The sequence below is a fragment of the Aspergillus pseudodeflectus genome (genome assembly GCF_044049435.1).
Source record: "Aspergillus pseudodeflectus strain CBS 756.74 chromosome Unknown BJX68scaffold_68, whole genome shotgun sequence".
In the NCBI taxonomy this organism is placed as follows: Eukaryota; Fungi; Ascomycota; class Eurotiomycetes; order Eurotiales; family Aspergillaceae; genus Aspergillus; species Aspergillus pseudodeflectus.
The window spans coordinates 1-19,446 of NW_027263844.1; the positions used below are offsets into that span (position 1 = coordinate 1).

Below are 19,446 nucleotides of genomic sequence, written 5' to 3' on the forward strand. Positions count from 1 at the left end.
TATTGAATTTGGACTCTCGAGGATTAGTAATATTTTATATACCACAGTGGCTGATGTTTCCAGCCACGGATTCATTGAAGAGCGCGTAATTCGACCATAGACTTACTACCTATCGTAGCGATCTCAGAGGGATTGTCTTCGTTGTAGTTAACAAAGCCTCCAGGGGCCCATTCGTAGTAGAAAGACCTAGTGTCTCGCCTGTCGGTACTAAACTCCGATCCACAACAACGTGGTTATTTTCCTGGTCGCCATATCATTTAGTAAACTTCCATTGCGCTTACATAGTTCAACGCGCGCTGTATCCATACTCTCCTTTTTCCCTAGCACGTAGTCAGATTTCGCAAAGAAGAGAAGCAGAGAATCGAATCTGGCCGTGGCCGGCGACTAATGGACATCGGCCCGAGTCACGAATCTGAGTCAGGGATGGATCCATGAGCTAACTTCTAAGACATGTGGGACCCCAACTGGAACCAACGAGTGAAAACAAACGGAGTCGGCCGAGAACACCATGGACTCGGCACTGCGGGGGTAGGGCGAGAAATGCCACTTAGAGGGTGGATAATCACCGAGGTATTGGTTGAGACTCGATTGGCTGATGCTGAGGGTTGAGGGCTCGGAGATACCCGCCTAAGCTGTCCAGTTTTTCTGAGTTTTGCTTTGAGTCCACCCGACAGGCTGACTGAGGGGGATGTCCGAGTGTATCTAGGTAACCTACTACTGGTACCTCGCCCAGTAGCGTGAAAGGTGGTGGATATATACTTCAGGGGACAATTCTGTTTCTGACATTGCGGCACATACTAGATACTGGTAAATACATACTAAATAAACGAGCAACTAGTGATTCTTCATTCGCCGAGTTTTCAACAGTAATCATGATATGAGGGACGAATGATCAGCTTCACGCGAGTTTCGGCTCAATTCGCCTCTATCACCATGCTAGCGTACCCCCATTACACATCCAGACGTGGCGACTGTACTAGGTAGAGTAGTATCAGGTAGTCTGGCCGGATTTTCCCACCGGCTGAAAGGTGGAGAGCCACCGCGAACGGCTGGTGCGACGGCGGGAGCAGGATTTGGAACAAGGCGGGCTAGGTGCTACCCTATCCCTATCCTAGGGCTGAGAGGCTACCAGTACTACCATACTACTAGTGGGCATGGGGCGCAGTCGGAGCCTGGGCTAACGCGGGCGTCCGCGCGAGCGCGCCTGCCTGTTAAAGATGGCAGCGAGGGAGCCGAGTGCGGTCGACAGGCGCCCCGTGCCGCCATGCGATTGCGCTACTGGACGGGGGATGAGCTCCTCTGAATGGCTGTTTCTCGTTGTTGTTGTTGTTGTTGCGTCAGGGTGAGGTGTTTTCGCTGTCGAGCTCGTGCCGGCAGGATCGTAAGCGCTCTGGACTGAAGCACGTGTTTCAGGGTTATCGCGGATTGGCTGCTGAGATTGGTCTTGTGGTCGAGATTCTCGAGACGGCGCGGTGGTGGCGCTGGATAGCGTGAACGAATAGCGAGCGCGATCCGACTCAGAGTGTCGTGAGCCTTCAGCGCATCGCTGAGACATCGAGTGGCAAGGTTCGTGGGTGCGCTGACCCTGACCCTGACTGAGTTATTTGCATTTGACGGTGCCGCAGCAGCCGGAGCTTTTTGGAGGGCCTGGCGCCGGGCGTGCACAGGGGACAGCGGCGGCATCGTTCGTCTGGGTATTCGATCCACGGCGAGACCCGAGGACAATGGCCGGAGTCAGCGAACAGCCTACGCCGCAGCTCGGGGCGTAGTCGATGAAGCGGGTGAGGATGTCGCTGCACGGATTCTGGTATGCGTATGCGAGGGCAGTCTTGCCATCGTTGTCGCGGGTTGAGCAGCCTGAGCCGTCCTTGAGGAGGATCTCGACGGCCTCTGTGGATGAGCCCTGCGCTGCGAGGTGCAGGGCTGACTGGCCGTGGGTGTCAGTGATGGCGGCGCACATGCCGTAGCCGAGCAGCAGGCGGAGGATTTGCGGGTGGCCGTGGAGCGCGGCGAGGTGGAGGGCGGTTCGCCCTTCCGGGTTGCGTGCGGAGAGAACGCTGTGGTTCTTTGCGTACTCGCGCTCAAGGGCCGCAACATCGCCCATCGCGGCGGCATACAGGAAAGGGAGTGTGTTTTCCATGGCTTGCGGTCGCGAGATGCAGCAGCAGGTATGGTCAGAAGAGAAAAAAGTGAGATTTGGTCGCTTCCTCCTGAGGACGATGGCGTCTTTTTAACGCACGCCTCGTCGTCTTAGCCTCGCATCGAGTCCTGCCCTCACGACTGCCGCCTCATGTCGGTAAAAATCCTGGATGGGATCCGCCCCCTCTCTGGGCTCGTGCTGGTCACTGGACCAACTGCCCAAGCTGGCCTGGCGCAGGCATTGACAGCCAACAACTGACTTGAACTGGTCCCCACTCTGGCGGCCGAGATGGCAAGTCATTCCTCTCCAGACGCGAGTCTGACACCAGCGCGCGCGCTAGGCTGGACTGGTCTGGCCGGAGCTGATCTGTCCGGACAGTTTGAGCCGAGTCAGGAACAATCAATCGCCCAGACTCACTAAGCTTCGCAGTTCGGATAAAGATGGAGCACACGACGGCCAAGCGATGTGGGACCCTTCTCCAGTGTATCGTCTGAGCGGGATCGGCCTGCCTGCGCCGGAAAACGTCCTTTGTTGGAAACGGGTGGACTTCCGAGGATAATTGCGAGAAAAGTGGACAATCTGGCATCTTCATAGACGACACTTCGCAACTAGCGAAACAGATGGCTCAATTCAAGCACGTGGCCCCGTGCTTGGCTGTCATTCTCCGCGGGGCCGCCGTCGCTCGGGCTATTCCGGGTTGGGCCCTAGTAAGTCATGGTATACATTGGCCGAATCTGTGTGTCTGCTAAGGGCTGACCTGCAGGACTAGTCGACGGAAAAAAAAGCCGGCGAGAAAAAAATAAATTGTTGCGTTGAGATTATCCCGATGACTCGGTGGTTCTTTTTTCTCTCTTTCAAAAGTCTAGTCTGGATGGCGTCTGTTATTCATCGTTGCGTGACGCATGACCGCCGATGAGACAAGAAAACCATCGTTTATTATCGCTCATACTCTGTGGCCATGTTGACATCGTCCTGGCCCTCGCTGCCTCCCAATCTACCATGGAAACTACAGCCCATTCCAACTCCACAGATCTCGTCCATGGACACGGTCACCACCACCTCCCCGACCTAGACGGGACAAAGACCTCGGACGAAGTCATCATCCTAATTCTCGGTGCAATTGTCTTTCTCACCTTTGCACTGGGACTGGCATTCCAGGTACGCTTCTCATCCCTCCCCCGCAATCAGTCGACCAAGCCACCCCGCTAAGACCCCTCCTCTCGGCAGCTGTGCGATAAACCGGTATGGTTCCTCCGACGGAAACAGCTGGCCTGGCAGGAATATGACGATGAGGACAATGATGACTTTGGCCAGATCCACCAGATGGCAGAGTTGGACGTCGAGGCTGCCGCTGCCACTGCCGCCCAGACGTTAAGTGGCATCGCCGAACCCCTCCTCAAACCCGGTAGCAGCCACCAGCTTCAACTCCATCCCTTTCGAGGCGCGACGAGGTACGGGACAATTACGCAGCATCACATTGAGGTTGGCGGGGTAAGAAAGATGGTTCTTGTTGTTGAGGCGGATTTGGTCGGGGAGGGGCCCTCGATGCAGGATGGTTACACGGAGTGGTTCGAGCGATGGCGGGAGCGGAATGGGATGAAGGGCGCTACTGAGGCTACTGAACTGGCACTGGAGAGGGGGATCTGACTGACGAAGGGACATCGTTTGCCACTGCGGCCGTGATTGACACCTCCGCCATCGATGAGAGCCCGCCCTTGCTCGAGTTCGGCGAGGACCAGGACCCGGATGAGGACCAGGACGAGCGCTCCGACAGTTATCACACAGCCTGCATGTGATTCACTGCTTATTTCGCTCCGCCATGCATGTTTGCCGGTGTCGGAGCGTAAATATGTTTATGACCTGCTGCGCGTGATAGTCGGGTCAACGCCTACCCTGCATCATCCCTGCAGAAAGTTCGGATGCATCACCCGTCCGTTTCAAACCGAAAAGCTGGCGGAGGGGTACCATCCACCGAGTAATCCGAACCCCGAGCAGAGCTGGTGCTAGACCGACCAGGGTCGACTCGAAATAGGCCCTTGGCTCCTCTAACGTGTCTCCTTGCACCGTGAGAGCCAGCCTCATGGCAAGTGAGCTCGGGCCCCTCCTCGGGACCCGCTTGAGCTACGGAGTACAGGGGTTACACAACCTATCGGAATCGAACCACTCCCGCGTCCATGGCCGAGGCGGACCATCCCTTTGGCGTCACAGAACTCCCTCATAGCTTCTTGGCATTGCACATTGCGAAGGAGTCTGTGCACACTATACCAGCTGCGCTACGCATTGCACCACAACGAGCAATGGCGTTGGCTCACAGAGGCGACAAACCACCTCTGGCTCTATAGATTTCCTTCCGTCCCTCCGGTATATGCAGTGTACGTTGTATATCCCGCTATGTAGAACCACGCGTACAGTCATATAGTCCCAAGAACTGCGAAGAATTATATCATCATGAGCTATACCATGCACTGCTAGTACAGGCGTTTACACGTGGGCTTAGAGTGCCAGTAGCCTATGGTAATAGGGCCCGCCAGGATCTTTTCAGCCGTGATGCCCATGCCACGCAGCACGAACCTCCTCACGCCCGAGGGCTTGAGGCCAGAGCGGAGTCATGGCGAAGAAATGATAATTAGAGTTGTTACCTTATTCAAAGCAAATAGCATATTATCCCCAGCACCAGAGTGTTTCCGTTGAAGCCAATGGAGGGGGTTTTGGTCTGTCAGTAGTGGTTTCGAAGTGACGTATGAAATCGTCTCTGCTGCGTCATGGGCTCATCTTTCTTCGAACAGGATGTTCTAGGAATTCCTTGTGCTCGAGTCCGCGGTCTTGAATGCGGCGACGGTGCTACAATGTTTTCCCCTGTCGGTTGTCGAGTCTTCGTTTCGCTCTCGCGTTACTGCGCGGGGTACGGGCAGGAGAGGACTCCGCGGCTTCCAACCGAGTCGCACCTTCTCCAGATCGACGACTGCAATCGACTCAACAGGCATGATCACCCCGCTCCAGCATGATCTCCTCGCTCCAGAACAACAAATACAGTTGCTCGTCCAGCTTCAGCATCTTGCACGGCTCGGTGTCCGCAAGACCCTTCTCGGTCCCGCTTAGGCAGTGCCAAGTAAACCTCCCTGATTTGGGTAGAGGTGCTCGTACCGTCGCGGGGCGCGTAGCGGTATAGGATGTGTTTGCTGATGAGGTCTGCGGTAGGCGCAAACGGTGTAACATCCGCGTATTCCTCGATTGATGCGTCGGAGAATGGCGTCCACGTTCTCTTGCAGCCCTCTTTGATGTTATGGATGCCCGAAATCCCGACGAGGACCTGGCCTGTGCTAAGGCTCGCTACGAGTCTGACCTGTTCTTCGTAGTTGGGGTTGTTGAAGTCAATGAGGTAGGTGTTTGCTCGCACTTCGAAGGCTTTGTACGGGGCGGTACCTCATTCCTTGGTACTCTGGATATCTATTGGAGAGTCGGTCATCAATAAAGTCGTGTGTAATATGAGTTCCGTCGGTGAAACGAGGTCCAGGTGGGTGTCACTGAGCTTGCGAGATTCAGCCATCAAATGCTTGCCGTAGCCCTCAGCAAGTGCCTTGAGGTTCGGCCACTGCGCGACACGGACGTAGCCTGGGGCTTCGTTTACTGGAGCAGTAGGTATGATGGAAACTATGCGTGACCAGGTTAGCAACACTTGATGAGTATCGCGATGATTCTAACCTTTGCGGTCACAAGTGTGATTGAACTTTGGGAAGCATCCATCCCAAGCCCAAGCCAAGCCCAAGCCCAAGCCCGCGCTCCCACTTTATATACCAACCTATCGCCTCAGATCAAGGTATTAGAGCTCCGGAGTCACGTTCAGTATGAACCGCGCGAGATTTGAGAGAAACCTTGGCCGGGATCAAGGGGTTCACACTACTCGTACTTCATGTCCCAGAGCGGTTTAGCCACAACAAACCGTGGACTTATCGTTACGCATGGACCGCGACAAGCTCCATCTCATGCGCAGGGTGGATAGGGACTGGTGGTCCACCCAATATTACGCAAACGTAAACCCATATGTTTCGGGTCTCAGAGACGATGGCGCAAGCTGGCTCGAAATTGGCGATATTTGGATCTTAGGCACCAGATCAGAAAATGTACCCGCAGCGATAGAGCACAGGGCAGGTATGTTGTCCATGAGCCCGGACGCGAGCTGCAGACTGCTCGTTCTGCCGTGGGTATACGATAAGATGTGCTGCTGTAGTGGTTAGTACGATGATCCTTTCGATTCTCTCCCCTTCTTTCGTTGTCTTGATTGTAATTAATTCAGGACTCGCAACATACCTGCCTGCGCGTGTCAAGGCCTGGGTTGATGCCGTTGTGGAGTGGACCCGAAGACGCAGTTCCATCCACCGCGCCCGAAATCGCTTCGCGGACCAGGGTCTCAAATGCGCCGCATAGATCAAGTAGGCCTTGCACATCAAGGACTCTATCATGTTGCAACCCTCGCAAGAACGCGACAATATCGCCAATATGCTGCGCGCACGAACATGCCTGGGTATCCGTGGGACTCTCGAGAACAATCGAGACGAGCATGATGCATGCAGCCACAGGGTACAATAGAAGATTCCTAAGAATGGATCCGTTAGAAGAACAGCTCACCCTCGACAGCTCAGCAAGGTATACGCACCATAGATGCCCCGGCTGTTCTTCGCGCGATACGAATTGCAGTAACCGGATTATTTCCGCCGCGGCTGATACCTGAGCGATCCGTGCGGTGTTGACTTGCCACATGACGCTACTACTACTATTGCCTTTGGAACCGAGGTGCGCTGCAAAGCCATGGATTTTGGAGAGAGTACTATAGTAGGCCATGTGCATCAGGAGTATAGGCTGCCTGCCCATTGTTGTTGTGGGCGGGTTGATGTGATCAGGTCGGAGGGTTGATGGGAGGTGGGCTTTCCAGTTTATCAGCTGATGCTCGAGCTCAGCAACGATGCTCAACAGCTCGGGGACGCTCTGTTCACTGGCATATTTGGAAAAGAGCAGTTTGTCAACAGTGGATCGGAGAATTGCGAGTTTGACCCTCGACTGGAGAAAGAGAATGGACGCTGCAGACGATGACATATCATTATTGGTTCGCGGTCTCGCACTGTGGCTGGTCTCTGCTGAGGATGCAGCAGGCTCAGCTTGAATGAGATCAAGATGATCAACGCTAATCGCCTCCTCGTCGAAATTCGAAAGCATTCCTGTCCTGGTTGACATGTCCCTGTCAAGGACAAAACAAGTCCAGAAGGCACGCCTGGCGCGATTCGCTGCGCCAAGATCCAGTCCAGAATAATACGTCTCTCGATGCAATCCAAGTGTCAACGCGAACCGTGCGGCCGAAGATACGAGCACAGAGGTCGTTCGTAAATCACTCGATCCCTGCATGTATGCAAACATGGCGAGAAGCGCTTCAAGGGCCAATATATCCACACCTCTTAAAGTAATAGGAACGTACATGCCGAACGCATTCTTAAAAAACGGCCATGACCTTGCCACCATCTCGGCTTCCGACCCTTTCGCGGCCCGGAGCTGGATTCCGATGGCGACTGCTGTGTTTAGCATTGCCCAGCGTTGCGGGTAATTCTCAAGGGAGAAAGTCGGCGAGTGGGAATAGTGTTGGTCCAAGAGGCGTAGAAGTACATGAAGATCGAAAACTGGCACCATGGGATAGGGCTCGACAAAGGTGACTTCGAACAGAAGTTGGAGATAGGGCTTTGGAGGGAGTTGGATGAAGATTGAACTGGTGAATGGCCCCTTTTTTGGCGCCATCCAGGGCTTTTCTGGTGATATTTGCTCATGGAGGGTTGTGAATAATCTTTCTCTCACCGCCGACTGTACTTTGTCGTGGTCAACTGAGCCAGGGTGTAGTTCAGGGGGGTTTTTGGCCCCTGGCCCAAAAAGAGGTAATACGTCTGGCAAGCTGGAGGAAGACTGGGCCTCGTCCGCATGGGTCTCAACGCTGGAAGTATTATTGTTGGCTGATTCTACTGGATCACTCGTCGAATTCCCGCGCAAAGAAGTCTCAAATTCACCAACAATGGCCTCGAGTTTCTCCAGATATACTTTCCTAAAATACGGTCAGCTAATGACGCCATCCATTCCGCATTGAACTACAAACGCTTTCCCTCGGCCGCGACGTCTGACCCCGAGGTATGTACACTGGAGTTGGCGCTCTGTACACGAAGTACATTGTGGCATGCCGCCGTCGCAGCGTTTCTTCTTTCTCTGGCATTGTACGCATGCCTGGTACAGACAGACTGTTAGTCAAGATTATGGTGTGTTGGCAGGCAAGTGTATCGCACATTGCTAGTTCGACTCCGTCTTTGCGTAGGTGGCGAATCGGCTTCTTCCGAGCACTGCATGGTGGACCAGGCGATTCGTTTTAGACAGGCAGCTGAAGATGGATAGGTGTCTAAGTCGGCTATGCACGGGTGAGCCAGCTACCAGTTCGCAGACAGAATTCTGTCGAATTTCGATAACGACTAGGTCGACGGACTCTAGATGAGCGGCGATGGTGCGGCGGAAGCAATTTGCATCCGACTGACAAATTCCCGCCAGCAGAAATTGGTTGAATGTGGGGACGACGAGGCCGGATCTGCACAGGTGGCCAATCACACTACCTGAAGTGTGATCGCAAGTCTTGGGTCTCGCACTGTCATTGTTAAGCATCGCTGACAGATGGATATCTTTGCCCGTCGCAGCGGAAGCTATTGGTTCCGATGCAATGGGCCAGGAAGGATAAATACCGCCATACACCCTCGCCTCGATGAAGGGATCATCAAGCAGAAAGCTTCCAAGTCAATCTAGTACTTTACTACTCTACCACTCTACCACCATTTCCAGCCATGGCCATCATCGCAGTCGCAGGCGGAACCGGCAACTTGGGACGCGCCATTGTCGAGGCATTGAGGGACACTACGAACCACTCTGTCTATATTTTGACAAGGAAGGTTAGCACCAACCATGACCCTGCTCTCTGGGTTTCGTTCGCTGACCATGTAATATCAGGCCGACGACGAGCAAGCAAAAGCGCTCCGCATTCCACTCCTCCTCGCAGACTATTCCAATGTTGAGGCACTCACCAAGCTGCTCGAAAGCCATAAAATCGACACCGTCGTGTCCGCCGTATCTATACTTGACGACGCCACCAGCACCTCACAGCTGAACCTCATTGAAGCTGCCGAGCGCTCCTCGAGCACCAAGCGATTCATCCCGAGCGAGTACGGCATACGGTACACCGAAGCGTGAGTATCTCCATCCTCCTACACACTATCCCTCTCACATGCACACGCTAACAACATTACCGCGGCCATCTAGACATGCAGGGCTCTTCCCACCGAGCAAGGGCAAACTCGCCGCAGCCGCAAAGCTGCGCTCATCCAAAACCCTCGAGTATACCCTTGTCTCAAACGGCTTCTTCCTTGACTACTATGGGATCCCCAAGGTGAAGAGCTACCTGAACCCCAAATTGGACTTCGCCGTCGACGTGGCAAACAACGTCGCAGCGATCCCGGGGTCTGGAGATGTGCCTATTGTCTTTACGCATACGTTTGACGTGGCCAAGTTTGTTGCTGCCCTGGTGGGCGCGCCGGATTGGCCTGAGCGGAGCACGGTCATTGGTGATAAGAAGAGCTGGAAGGAGTTTGTTGCTATTGCCGAGGAGGTTAAGGGTTCGTATACCTGCCCATCTACCCGTCCATCTTACTGTCCATATACCTATCTCTCTGTCCATGGTTCGGATGAATGCTAACCGCAATACGTGTTCCCGCATACAGGCGTCAAATTCACCATCACGCACGACTCCGAGGAACTGTTGAACTCGTTCAAGATCACCGAGCTGCCCTCGCATTCGGAATCCTATTCGTTCTTGCCCAAGGAACAGCTGCAGGCGATCCTCTCTATATTTGGTCGCTGGACAAGTGCGGGCGAGTTTAATTTACCCGAGGAAGGGTCGCTTAACCAGCGTTTCCTGCAAATCAAGCCCCGGAGTGTCCGGGATGTTCTTCAGGAGGGGTGGGGGGCTTAGCGGAGTCATAGCTCTTCGGGCCAGGTGGTTTAGTCGTCATTAGTTAGTGACTGAAATGAATAAAGTGCTGGAGATCAATATTCTATGGGAGCCGCGGGCGTATGGAATAAGCCTTCCGTGATCTCTGTACACGGTTGGGCGAATATAAGGTCGTTCGCCATTAGTAGTATGCATTTCCTACCCCGTACTTAGCATGATGTTCCTAGTGGTGAGCTGGCGACGAGGATGATTGCTGCGGCAATGTAATAGGTGGGCCTGTCTTTAGACCGCATCTGGTGTATATGGTGCTTCCTCATGCCGCAGCTGAATCAAGGCTTTATAATAGGGGATACTGGTGATTGTTGTGTGCCGGAATCCAGCGTACATGCTCTCTATCTCTGTACTAATGGCTCACTGAAGTTGGTTGATCTTTTTTAATGCAGTTTGGAAGTTCGATAATAGTAACGTCCGAAGACGTCGCAGTGGGAATTGGTGTATTTGTGGCTTCCACTCAGATCAGAGGTCATCTACCGGAGCCGCCCGCGACCACACTGTATAGTAGGATCGGGATCATAAGGCGTAATTTGAGCGGTTGACGAGGTTGGTACTGGAGGTGGGTTCGCCGGCGGACACGAAGCTATATCTGGGGTTCGTACATGCGAATGATAAGGAGAGGACGGAGAGGAGAATTGAGGCGGCCCTCGCTGCCGTGAAGGGGTGCGGGGTTGCGACGGAGGGTGGGCTGGGGAGAACGCCTGTTGATGAGCTGGACTCGCTCTTGAGCATTTCCAAGGCGGCTTCGGGGCCTGTGCATTGAATTTGTCGTATTTCCCGCAGCACGGAGAGGAGGCATGCCCCATCCGAGTGCGTTGTTAGTGGGGGGGTGGGGGGCAGAATTATGGCAGCCCTGGCATGAGATTTCCTGTCAATATCATCCGACAATGTATATATCGACGCCCTATAAGTCAACTGCCGGTTGAAACGAGTCGCAACCTAGGTTGCCTCTCACAGAGATTTCACTAATGTTGACTCTGGAATGCCTATTTGCCAAACGCAATGCATGAAGCCAGCTAAGTATGATCTAATATGACCCTCCGTCAGGAACCCCCTTCTACTTATGAATCTCCGTCGAATCCAATTCAACCGGCGGCCCAAAAACCCGCCTACTATCCGCCTCCAGAATTGCCACCGAATCAACCTCATTAACAGGCGCCGAATCCGCCTCATAATCCAGCCCCTGGCCATCAACCTCTGCAACAGCCCTCGGTCTCGAATCCGCCTCGGGCGGTAGTTTTGCCCGCTCAATCTCCTCCTTCTCATCCCTCTCCGCCTGTTCTTTCTCATCGCGCCTCGCGAGCCACCCCCACCGGAGACAAAATGAGATCAGTCCGACGTAGATGATGAGGTAGAAGCACACCTGGCAGATGTTTGCCGTGTAGTATGCGTTGTAGTAACCATCGGATCTAGAACCTGTTGCTGCTGCGGCGAAGATGGGCAGCCGGATGATGTCGAAGATCGTCCACATGAGGTTGAGGGCGAGGAAGAATGTTGCTGTTATTAGGAGGAGGATGGAGAGGGCCTAACCAGTTTAAAACGGCTGTTAGTTTGAACCAAGGCTTTTGGCCGTACAGCCCCGCTCAAAACTGTCTGGGGGCGAGGAACGGACTCACCCGCCACCTTGACCTCCTCCTAATGGTGCTCACACACAACCCCGCTGCACACCACATAATCTCCCCCGAAATCCCCAGTCGCACTAGATACGTCGCCGTATCGAACCCGACATACGCCTTGGCATACGCCCCCTCGCTCCCCAACATATACCCCGCCTCGTACGGCTGCGTCATGAGCTGGGCCTTCGTTAGGAGCCCCCAGTCGACGATCGACAATGCGGTACACAGAGCGACGAGAGCCCAGCGGATTTTCACGCGTCGGTCCGACGGCGTTGGCGATTTCGGGCATCCGGCCTGGACGAGGTGCAGGGTGTAGTAGAGGATGTAGATCAACGCGCAGTTCCCGGCGTACAGGAGGAGGAACGGCAGGATGTTGCCGACGAGATACCAATCTTCCAGACTCCCGGTTTGGTCGGCGGCGCCATGCACCACGAAGCCGTACCGGGCTGAGCTGAAGATTCCGTAGCTGGATGGCAGCGTCAGTCAGCCAGTCACCCTCTTCTCATTTGTCATCATGTGCAAGTGAGGGCTGGCGTGGCATACAGGAAATTTACCCACAAAAACCCAATAACCGCCCACTGCGGCAGCGCCGCGAATCTAAATTTCGCAGGCCTTCGCCGCAGTAGTACCAGCGCTCCAATGCCGAGCCCCAATGACGTCGCTGCAAACAGGCAGTCGAGACCCAGGACCGCCCGTGCAAGGTCCAGCTGGAAGGACTGATATATTCCAAATATCTGGGCGTCTGTTCCACTCATTGCGGCGAGGGGAGGCGCGTATTTGTCTGGGAAAGCAAACGGCCAAGGTCGCGCGGTCGCGGGGGTACGGGAGGGACACGGGTTTTATTTCAAGTCCCCTGCTGGTGTGGAGAGTTCTGGCGGCTCTTCCTGGAGAACGACAAGGTACTGGGTGAGGTGAGCCCTGTCGTTGTTTATGCGGGTTGGGGGCGGAAAGCATGGCGCAGCGCGGGCTGTTTCCCGTCGCAGTATATCACCATGTTGATCCTTGCTCCTGGGGGATGTTGTTGGTTCGTAGATCGGAACGGCCCACGGGGGCCGCGCAAGGGATCACCACGCCGCGTGCATGGCGTATCAGGGCTCTACTAAGCCGAAAGAGAACTTGGCAGTTGGACGTACCCGCTGCGTTGTACACCTAACGAAGCCTCTCCAATGCACCAGGCCATCGTATCTCGCACATTTCGCCTCGTACGTGGTAGTGTACGCTTTCATCGCCAGCCACACCCGACTCCTGCGTCTTAGTCTCCCGAGGGTTAGTCTGGCAAGGCTCCTACTGATATCATTCACTGGACCAGGGCGTGCGAGATCATGTGTCATGTGTCACTGACCTGGCCTGGCGATCAAGGACTGTGAGGTGAGTTGTGTTGACTATTCTCCTGTATCACCTGGCACCTCGGATTCCACCTGCGATTTAGGGCTCACGTTCTCTACTTGAATCTCTTTCATATTATACTCCGGGACATCTAAAAGTCGGAGCTGTGGCGTCTGGAGGTGCAGTTGCAATGGCGGATATAGAGTTGCATAGCTACAATGAACTGATACAGGGTCTGGCATTTGAGAAATGGGCTCGAGTATCGTCAGGACTCGATTGGAATAAATTAGTCGAGTCCTCGTGAGGAAGTTCACACTGGCAATAGGCAACACAACAGAAATGAAGCAGAGAGGAAGCAATCGACCACCGAGTACAAAAGCCTCTGGATCGCTCCACGGACAACACCAGAACCAACCCTAAAACAAAGCACCCGTCAAGCGAGCTCTTACTCGGTCCCTTCGACTTTCCGGAAGTAGTGTATCGGCAGGAACTCCTCTTCTGAGTTGCTCCGTCCGAACAGCATGTTTGAAAGCGCGCAGTTGCTTCTTTCCAAATACTATTTTCGTTACTCCCTCGGGAGTGTTGAGGACGAGGCAGTTGTCGACGAGGCAGCAGCTTAGTTGACCGTTCAAGCTTCTTTCCTGCCAGATGGCGTATAAATTGGCCCAGGTTTCTGCGGGAAGGTCGTGGTGCAGCTTGCCATGTATCCGTAATAGACGCTCCACAATAAATCGCACAGATGCCGTCTTGCTGACATGCAGTACCCCAAGCAAGTCCTCAAACATCATTTCCGGAAGGTTGGGCTTCTGCCAAAGCTCTTCCAGGAGATCGGCATATTCATATAAGTTATACTCGACCATGAATGCGCGAATCCTTTCTAGTTGCTTGAGGGAGTCAGTCGATTTTAAGCATAGCAATGCAGTCGGGATGCACCGAGAGGTAGTGCATCTTAACACGTTGTCGATAGCTTCGGGCGGCACAGGTACCCTGCTACGCCAGATATGAATCACTGCTTGCCCCGAGACGTCGTATTTCAAAAGCCAACTCACTGCATCCCAGTTGATTGGTGATTGCTTGCATAATGTCTCAGCTATTGCAGCTGGTGCGTTACCTGATTTCAAAAAGTGCTGGAGCTGTTGAAAATCGCCCTCTGACACAGGTAACTGCCTGCCCATACACCTGGCCACGCATTGTACGACAGCAGAGTGGTTGGCGTTACCTGCTTCAACGTATTGTGGGCAGGGCTGAGGTTGTCGGTACCATGCTATAGACGCAAGAAACGCCTTTTTCTCATTATCGTCAATAAGAAGGTGCCCAATAGACGATGCCACTACTGCTGGCAATGATTTCTGCATAGCCAGCACTGAAACGACGAGCATTGCGACACGCTTGTCATCGTGGTCCACAAACTCGAGCAGCACTTCGTCAATTTCGGAAGCTAGGGTAGACAACTTCCAATCAATCATCGATTGAAGTGCTTTCATAGCTAGTGTTACGTCCGCCTTCAGGAGACGACGCAAGGTGGCAGGTTCCAGTTCCTGATATAAAATGAGGCAAGTTACCACGTAATCGGATGCAACTATCCGGCCATTTTCTAGTGCAGCAAAAAGCGCTTCAGTTATCTTGAATGTTAAAGGGCTTTCTTCAGTCAGTGCTTCTGCTGCTTGAGTTCTGGCGGGCAAATGATCACTTTCCAAGAGTAGTAGGAGAGCATCGATGACCGCGGGAGATAGCGGCTTCTGCTCGCCAAGTATTTTAATAATGTCACAAGTACGGTCACTGGTAGGTTCAAGGAGGCTAAGCAGAGCCTCGATACCCCCGGGAGGGAGGCGTTGGCAGTGGCGTAGCGCCGTTGTTACAGTCAGGCGCACAAGACCAACCTCAGAGTCCAGGTACGGAAGGAGACGCTGCAAAAGTTGCGGAAGGAATCGCATTAGTTGTCTCGCCAAAGGCCAAACGTATCGTGATTCATCCGGGGTTCTTTGGAATACTGGAAACATGGCTTCAAAGGCTGCTAGTGCCAACGCTGCTGGACCTAATGCCTCGAAAGATGGAAGCTTCGCCAGAGGATTGGTGTCGAATTGTGACGACAGGTATTCCACAAATGCTGGGCATAAGGTTTCCCGGCTTAGGAATGCAAGGATAATCTTTTTTCGCGGGTGAGCGACACTCTCATCCCGTGCGAGACGGATGAGTATATGAACTGGAAACTCTCTTGCCGATGTGAATGATTCCAAGCCCCCATTGTCGCAAGCCCACCTCGTCCATTCATAGATCGTTGTTTCCACGGCTGCTCGATTCCAGTCGCCCTTTTCGCCCGCAATCACCTCGTTCAAGCAATGGATCAAGAGCCGTTGGTGGACAGGGCCGAGGATATCACGGGGCTCAGCCTCGATCTGCTTGAAGAAATCGTCGACTGCTCCTGCTACATCCACAGAGCTTGACGAGCTTGAAAAGAGGCCCGCCACGAACCGCCACATAATATCATAACGGGAGGCATATTTATTTGCGCCAAGAAAGTTCCGCGGCGTGATTCGAGTAATAGCGGGCAGGCCTGGCTTTAGTCCCAAACATAACAAATCCTCCAGCTGACTCCAGCACCGCACAAAGTACCGGGCGGCGAAGAATTCCTGAAATGTGAGGTGTAGGAAATGATAGCTGCGCTCCCCCTCTATGACTGCTAGATCCGACGAGTGCAGAAAGGAAATCTTTTGTATGACTTTCTCCGGCATGTTGGGAACCGTCACACCCTGATGTCGAAGTAGGTCATATATCCGGTACCGATCATCTGGCCTGAATTCAATGACGCCGTTGTACATTCCACTAAACGCCAGTCGCTCAATCAGATCGATCTCTTGCGGAACCAGCTCACGAATCTGCAAGGCGCTAAGGCTCCGGATGGTGTCTTCATTCAACGTCGAGTCTGTCAGCCGCAAGGCATCTTTCTGCCAGAGCTTTAGTGCAAGCGTTTCGTAAAGAGATGTCATCGTCCTGGGCCCTTCGCGCCCCATAAAGCCCCGGTCCCAGGTATAGCACACTGCATCTAGCTGAATTGGAATCCTAACAAGCCCTTCAATAACCTCGTGCTCGCGGACAAATGCTAGGATGCTGGCAGCTTTATCAGTATTGTGACTCGTAAGTTTCTGGATATATGCCTTGACCTGCTCTGCTTGAAACCCGACTGCTTCAAGCTCCAAATCGAAGAAACCCTTGGCTAGGGTCATTCCATAGGGCCGGGAGGTAATAATGACCTGCGGAAAGTTCAAAAGGCGTAGCAGTAGATTGTATGTGGGCGTTTCGGAATTCCACTCTTGTGATACTTCGTCCAAGCCATCAAGGATCAATAGGACTCTAGGTCTGTAGATGGAGTTAGACACCATTCCCTGCAGCCTACTGCCAAGCTCTCTGCCTTGTGACAAGTGTGAGAAGAAACTGCGATGGAAAAGGTCATCTAGTGTCGAGTTCTCGCTTGAAATCCCCTTCAAGCTCCGAAGTGGTATCCAGAGTAAAATGTTGAAGTGTTCCTGCCACATGCCTTGATACAAGAAGTCATGTACGATCTTCTTGCACAAAGTTGTCTTCCCTACACCAGCACGGCCCTGGATAAGAATGCGTCGTGGTGAGATGCGTGTTCCGTCATTGCTTGTCCGCAAGTCGAACAAATGTGCTAGTGCTACCTGATCCCCTTCTTTGACCGTGTCCACTTTGAGGCGAGAGAACAGGGAGGATGGCGAGGCGTTGTCGCCACCATCTCTTTTAGCCAGCCCCTTTTGCTCGACCAAGGCCAGGTTGATATAGCATTGGTGCATCGGGAGAGGCTCACCTGATATTCGCTGGACCATCAGGCGTGGTGGCGTGGTGTAATACTCCCTCAGATAGCGGGCCATATCCGACAACGACGATGAGCTTTCCGGGGCAGCGGGGAAGTCAGTTGCTAACGTCCAATCGTCTAAAGCTTCGGAGGAACTCACATCCGGTAGATGAAGGCAGCCAATACTCAAGAAATGCTTTTGAGCAACAGGCAGCCGTGCCCGCAGCGTATGGTTGCCAGATTTTGTTCTTGTGGCTGTCCGCGTAATCACAGACGCCCTTGATTATGATGCACGGGAAGTTATCCCACACGCCTGCTCCCTCCATCTCAAAGGCAATGACTCCGTTTTGTTCGGCAATCCTGTCGCGATGTTCACCTGATTTCATCGCAGTATCAGCGGATGCCAGTCTCCCTATGAAAATTGCTGGGTCAATGACTCCGCCTGCGTGTCTATTACGGTCGATAATAGCGCCTGTGCATCCCAAGGTATAGCAGTCTCCTTGTAGAGCCGAGTCGCAAACAGGGTCTCCGCTTGAATGGCAGTCAAGGCACAGACACCGGGTGTCGGAGCGTCCGCTGTGGTGTTTATGGCGAAGGGTGGGCTCAAAAAGCATGTCCTGCGAGATCCCTGGATGCTGCCATCCCTTACCCGGTTTAGTCTGGAGGATCGCAAGGTGTTGGCGTGTCCGCTCTTGGAGTTCATTCCGTGTTCTCCGGCCACCCAGTGCTGCAAGGAAAGCTCGGATTTCAGGGTTCGGCCTCCCTAAGGTCTCCGTCACATCGCTTTTAAGACGAAATCCATCCGGGTATAGTCGACCGAAATTATATTGGACCACGCTGTTGCTGATGATGACATCTCCTAGAATAACTTCGGTCTTGTCGCGAAGAAACGGAACACCTCCACAAATCCCCACCAGCAAAGCAAGCTTTATTGCCCGGTAACTGACCCGCAAATTCGCAGCGGCTGCGGCGGCACTTCCTATGCCCATCCCGGGCAAATAGCATAACACAACATCATGCCGTCCGATCTTGCCGTTAATGTACGCGTTATTGTCCCCTGGTTGTTTCCCATAGTGCTGGCCAAGCCTGTCGTAGGTCTCGTCGAAAAGCTCCTCGACTGCATCGGCTTCGATCGTAAGCGTGCAGATGATCGCAATCTCAAACTCGTCGCGCGTTGATGGCTGCATCCCTGCCGTAACAAATATTGTGGTCCGTAAATGGCCGCCGATTGTTCTTTTCGAGGAACAACAAGCAGAGCAATGGTTCAACGGGCGGAATGGGCGGTGACACGGTCAAGGCACCTTTCGAATGCGCCTGGCGATCAGGCTGTGAACCTTTTGGAGCTGTGTCCCCTGTTCGCCGACGACCCGCCATTGGCTGAGTTGGCGCCCGATGCATCACGTTTGTTTTGCCAAGAAAGCGGGGGGTTGCTCATCGGCGCCGATGAAATGTCACAGTACGACAATAATCTGGGTTGAAAAAAGATTATGGTGAACTTTTGAGAGATGAAAACCACCAGGGTCCGAGAAGCTTAATCAAGTAGCGAAGCCGGAGGAACATCCTCTTGACCCGGGCACGTGACAGTTAGCCCGCCGGTCCTTACCTTCCCTTAATCGGAGTTTAGATGAATATCGCTAGAGCCTTTTTTATAACACTATCTATGCCCCGTTCTATATGAACATCTATTTGTTGTCCTCAGTGCCTCTGCTAATTTATTTTGCTTTGATTTAGTGAACTGGTAATACGCATCACTGGCGACGACACCAGCAGCCAAACGTTAGTTGAGAACCACAGAGGCAGTTAAAATACTCTGTAGCCACATTGACTGGCCTATCCAGCCGCCTTTTAGATTTATATGGCATTTCTCCCGGGAAATCGGACTATTTCGTTTGGGTCTTATTGATAGGCGGTGGCTAAAACACCTCTTTATTGCTTCTCAGGCGTGATAATATATGATTAACTCTTAGTTTTCGCCACCACGAGGTTCTTCACCCTTAATTAGCGAATGTTGTAGTAACCAAAAAGGCAATATATAATAAATAATATACACTGTATCCAAGAAAGTGTGAACAGCCTTCTAAATCCAAAGAATTGACCCACATAACCCAAGGGCTCTACGCACCGGCTCTCCACACCCGCGATTTAGTTGGTAGAATCAAGCATCATCATTATCAAACCAATCGACAAAGTTTGAGCCATTCGCTAGCCGTATAAGAAGTGCGCGCTCATGGGGCATCAAATTGACCGAGGATAGAAAAGACGTAGTTGTTCCACCTCCCAAAAAGTGAGCCAAGTCAATATTCTCCTTTGGGTCAGACGTCAGGAAAGCTGGAACTGTTGCATTGCTGTTGGGATGTGAGATTCGTTGCCGCAGAGGCTGCTCGACTGAACGAGACTTGTCATCGTTTGTCTCGGCATCGGTGTTGACTCCGGTGAATAGGCCATGGTGGCTTTGGGCCTCTGCTCCTACAGCAGAAAAGGA

At 53.1% G+C, this 19,446-nt stretch overlaps 8 protein-coding genes across 8 annotated transcripts; 2 read left to right on the plus strand and 6 right to left on the minus strand.

Moving 5' to 3' along the window:
• Positions 1-1,177: 1,177 nt before the first annotated feature.
• Positions 1,178-1,555, minus strand: BJX68DRAFT_271788 (uncharacterized protein; the record flags this gene model as incomplete). The annotated part of the gene is made up of 1 exon (XM_071047033.1): positions 1,178-1,555. The coding sequence occupies one exon, from the start codon at positions 1,553-1,555 to the stop codon at positions 1,178-1,180; it is 378 nt and encodes a 125-aa protein (XP_070893851.1).
• On the minus strand, positions 1,241-2,241 carry BJX68DRAFT_189757 (ankyrin repeat domain-containing protein). Its single transcript, XM_071037356.1, has one exon. The coding sequence runs from the start codon at positions 2,138-2,140 to the stop codon at positions 1,601-1,603; it is 540 nt and encodes a 179-aa protein (XP_070893852.1). The 5' UTR covers positions 2,141-2,241; the 3' UTR covers positions 1,241-1,600.
• Positions 2,242-2,980: 739 nt separating this feature from the next.
• Positions 2,981-3,904, plus strand: BJX68DRAFT_189771 (uncharacterized protein). Its single transcript, XM_071037357.1, has 2 exons — positions 2,981-3,298; positions 3,368-3,904. The coding sequence occupies exons 1-2, from the start codon at positions 3,053-3,055 to the stop codon at positions 3,785-3,787; spliced, it is 666 nt and encodes a 221-aa protein (XP_070893853.1). The 5' UTR covers positions 2,981-3,052; the 3' UTR covers positions 3,788-3,904.
• Positions 3,905-4,608: 704 nt separating this feature from the next.
• On the minus strand, positions 4,609-5,884 carry BJX68DRAFT_258607 (uncharacterized protein; the record flags this gene model as incomplete). Its single annotated transcript, XM_071043551.1, has 6 exons — positions 4,609-4,728; positions 5,086-5,134; positions 5,172-5,224; positions 5,256-5,563; positions 5,666-5,767; positions 5,869-5,884. The coding sequence occupies 6 exons, from the start codon at positions 5,882-5,884 to the stop codon at positions 4,609-4,611; spliced, it is 648 nt and encodes a 215-aa protein (XP_070893854.1).
• Positions 5,885-6,161: 277 nt separating this feature from the next.
• On the minus strand, positions 6,162-8,645 carry BJX68DRAFT_279076 (Zn(II)2Cys6 transcription factor; the record flags this gene model as incomplete). The annotated part of the gene is made up of 5 exons (XM_071048657.1): positions 8,455-8,645; positions 8,271-8,395; positions 6,795-8,219; positions 6,449-6,734; positions 6,162-6,359 (listed from the first exon to the last, which is right to left on the minus strand). The coding sequence occupies exons 1-5, from the start codon at positions 8,512-8,514 to the stop codon at positions 6,162-6,164; spliced, it is 2,094 nt and encodes a 697-aa protein (XP_070893855.1). The 5' UTR covers positions 8,515-8,645.
• A 352-nt stretch (positions 8,646-8,997) lies between these two features.
• BJX68DRAFT_271792 (NAD(P)-binding protein) lies at positions 8,998-10,178 on the plus strand (the record flags this gene model as incomplete). The annotated part of the gene is made up of 4 exons (XM_071047034.1): positions 8,998-9,102; positions 9,161-9,396; positions 9,470-9,822; positions 9,928-10,178. 4 exons carry the CDS (start codon positions 8,998-9,000, stop codon positions 10,176-10,178), a joined length of 945 nt encoding a protein of 314 aa, XP_070893856.1.
• A 1,090-nt stretch (positions 10,179-11,268) lies between these two features.
• On the minus strand, positions 11,269-12,582 carry BJX68DRAFT_271793 (uncharacterized protein; the record flags this gene model as incomplete). The annotated part of the gene is made up of 3 exons (XM_071047035.1): positions 11,269-11,736; positions 11,828-12,293; positions 12,371-12,582. The coding sequence occupies 3 exons, from the start codon at positions 12,580-12,582 to the stop codon at positions 11,269-11,271; spliced, it is 1,146 nt and encodes a 381-aa protein (XP_070893857.1).
• Positions 12,583-13,569: 987 nt separating this feature from the next.
• BJX68DRAFT_271794 (uncharacterized protein) lies at positions 13,570-18,151 on the minus strand (the record flags this gene model as incomplete). The annotated part of the gene is made up of 2 exons (XM_071047036.1): positions 13,570-17,087; positions 17,125-18,151. 2 exons carry the CDS (start codon positions 18,149-18,151, stop codon positions 13,570-13,572), a joined length of 4,545 nt encoding a protein of 1,514 aa, XP_070893858.1.
• Between the last annotated feature and the right edge of the window lie 1,295 nt (positions 18,152-19,446).

Coding starts and splice junctions, on each gene's coding strand:
- BJX68DRAFT_189771 (XM_071037357.1), top strand. CDS start 3,053: ATGAGACAAGAAAACCATCGTTTATTATCGCTCATACTCTGTGGCCAT. Junction 3,299..3,367: donor CACTGGGACTGGCATTCCAG/GTACGCTTCTCA, acceptor TCCTCTCGGCAG/CTGTGCGATAAACCGGTATG.
- BJX68DRAFT_189757 (XM_071037356.1), bottom strand. CDS start 2,140: ATGGAAAACACACTCCCTTTCCTGTATGCCGCCGCGATGGGCGATGTT.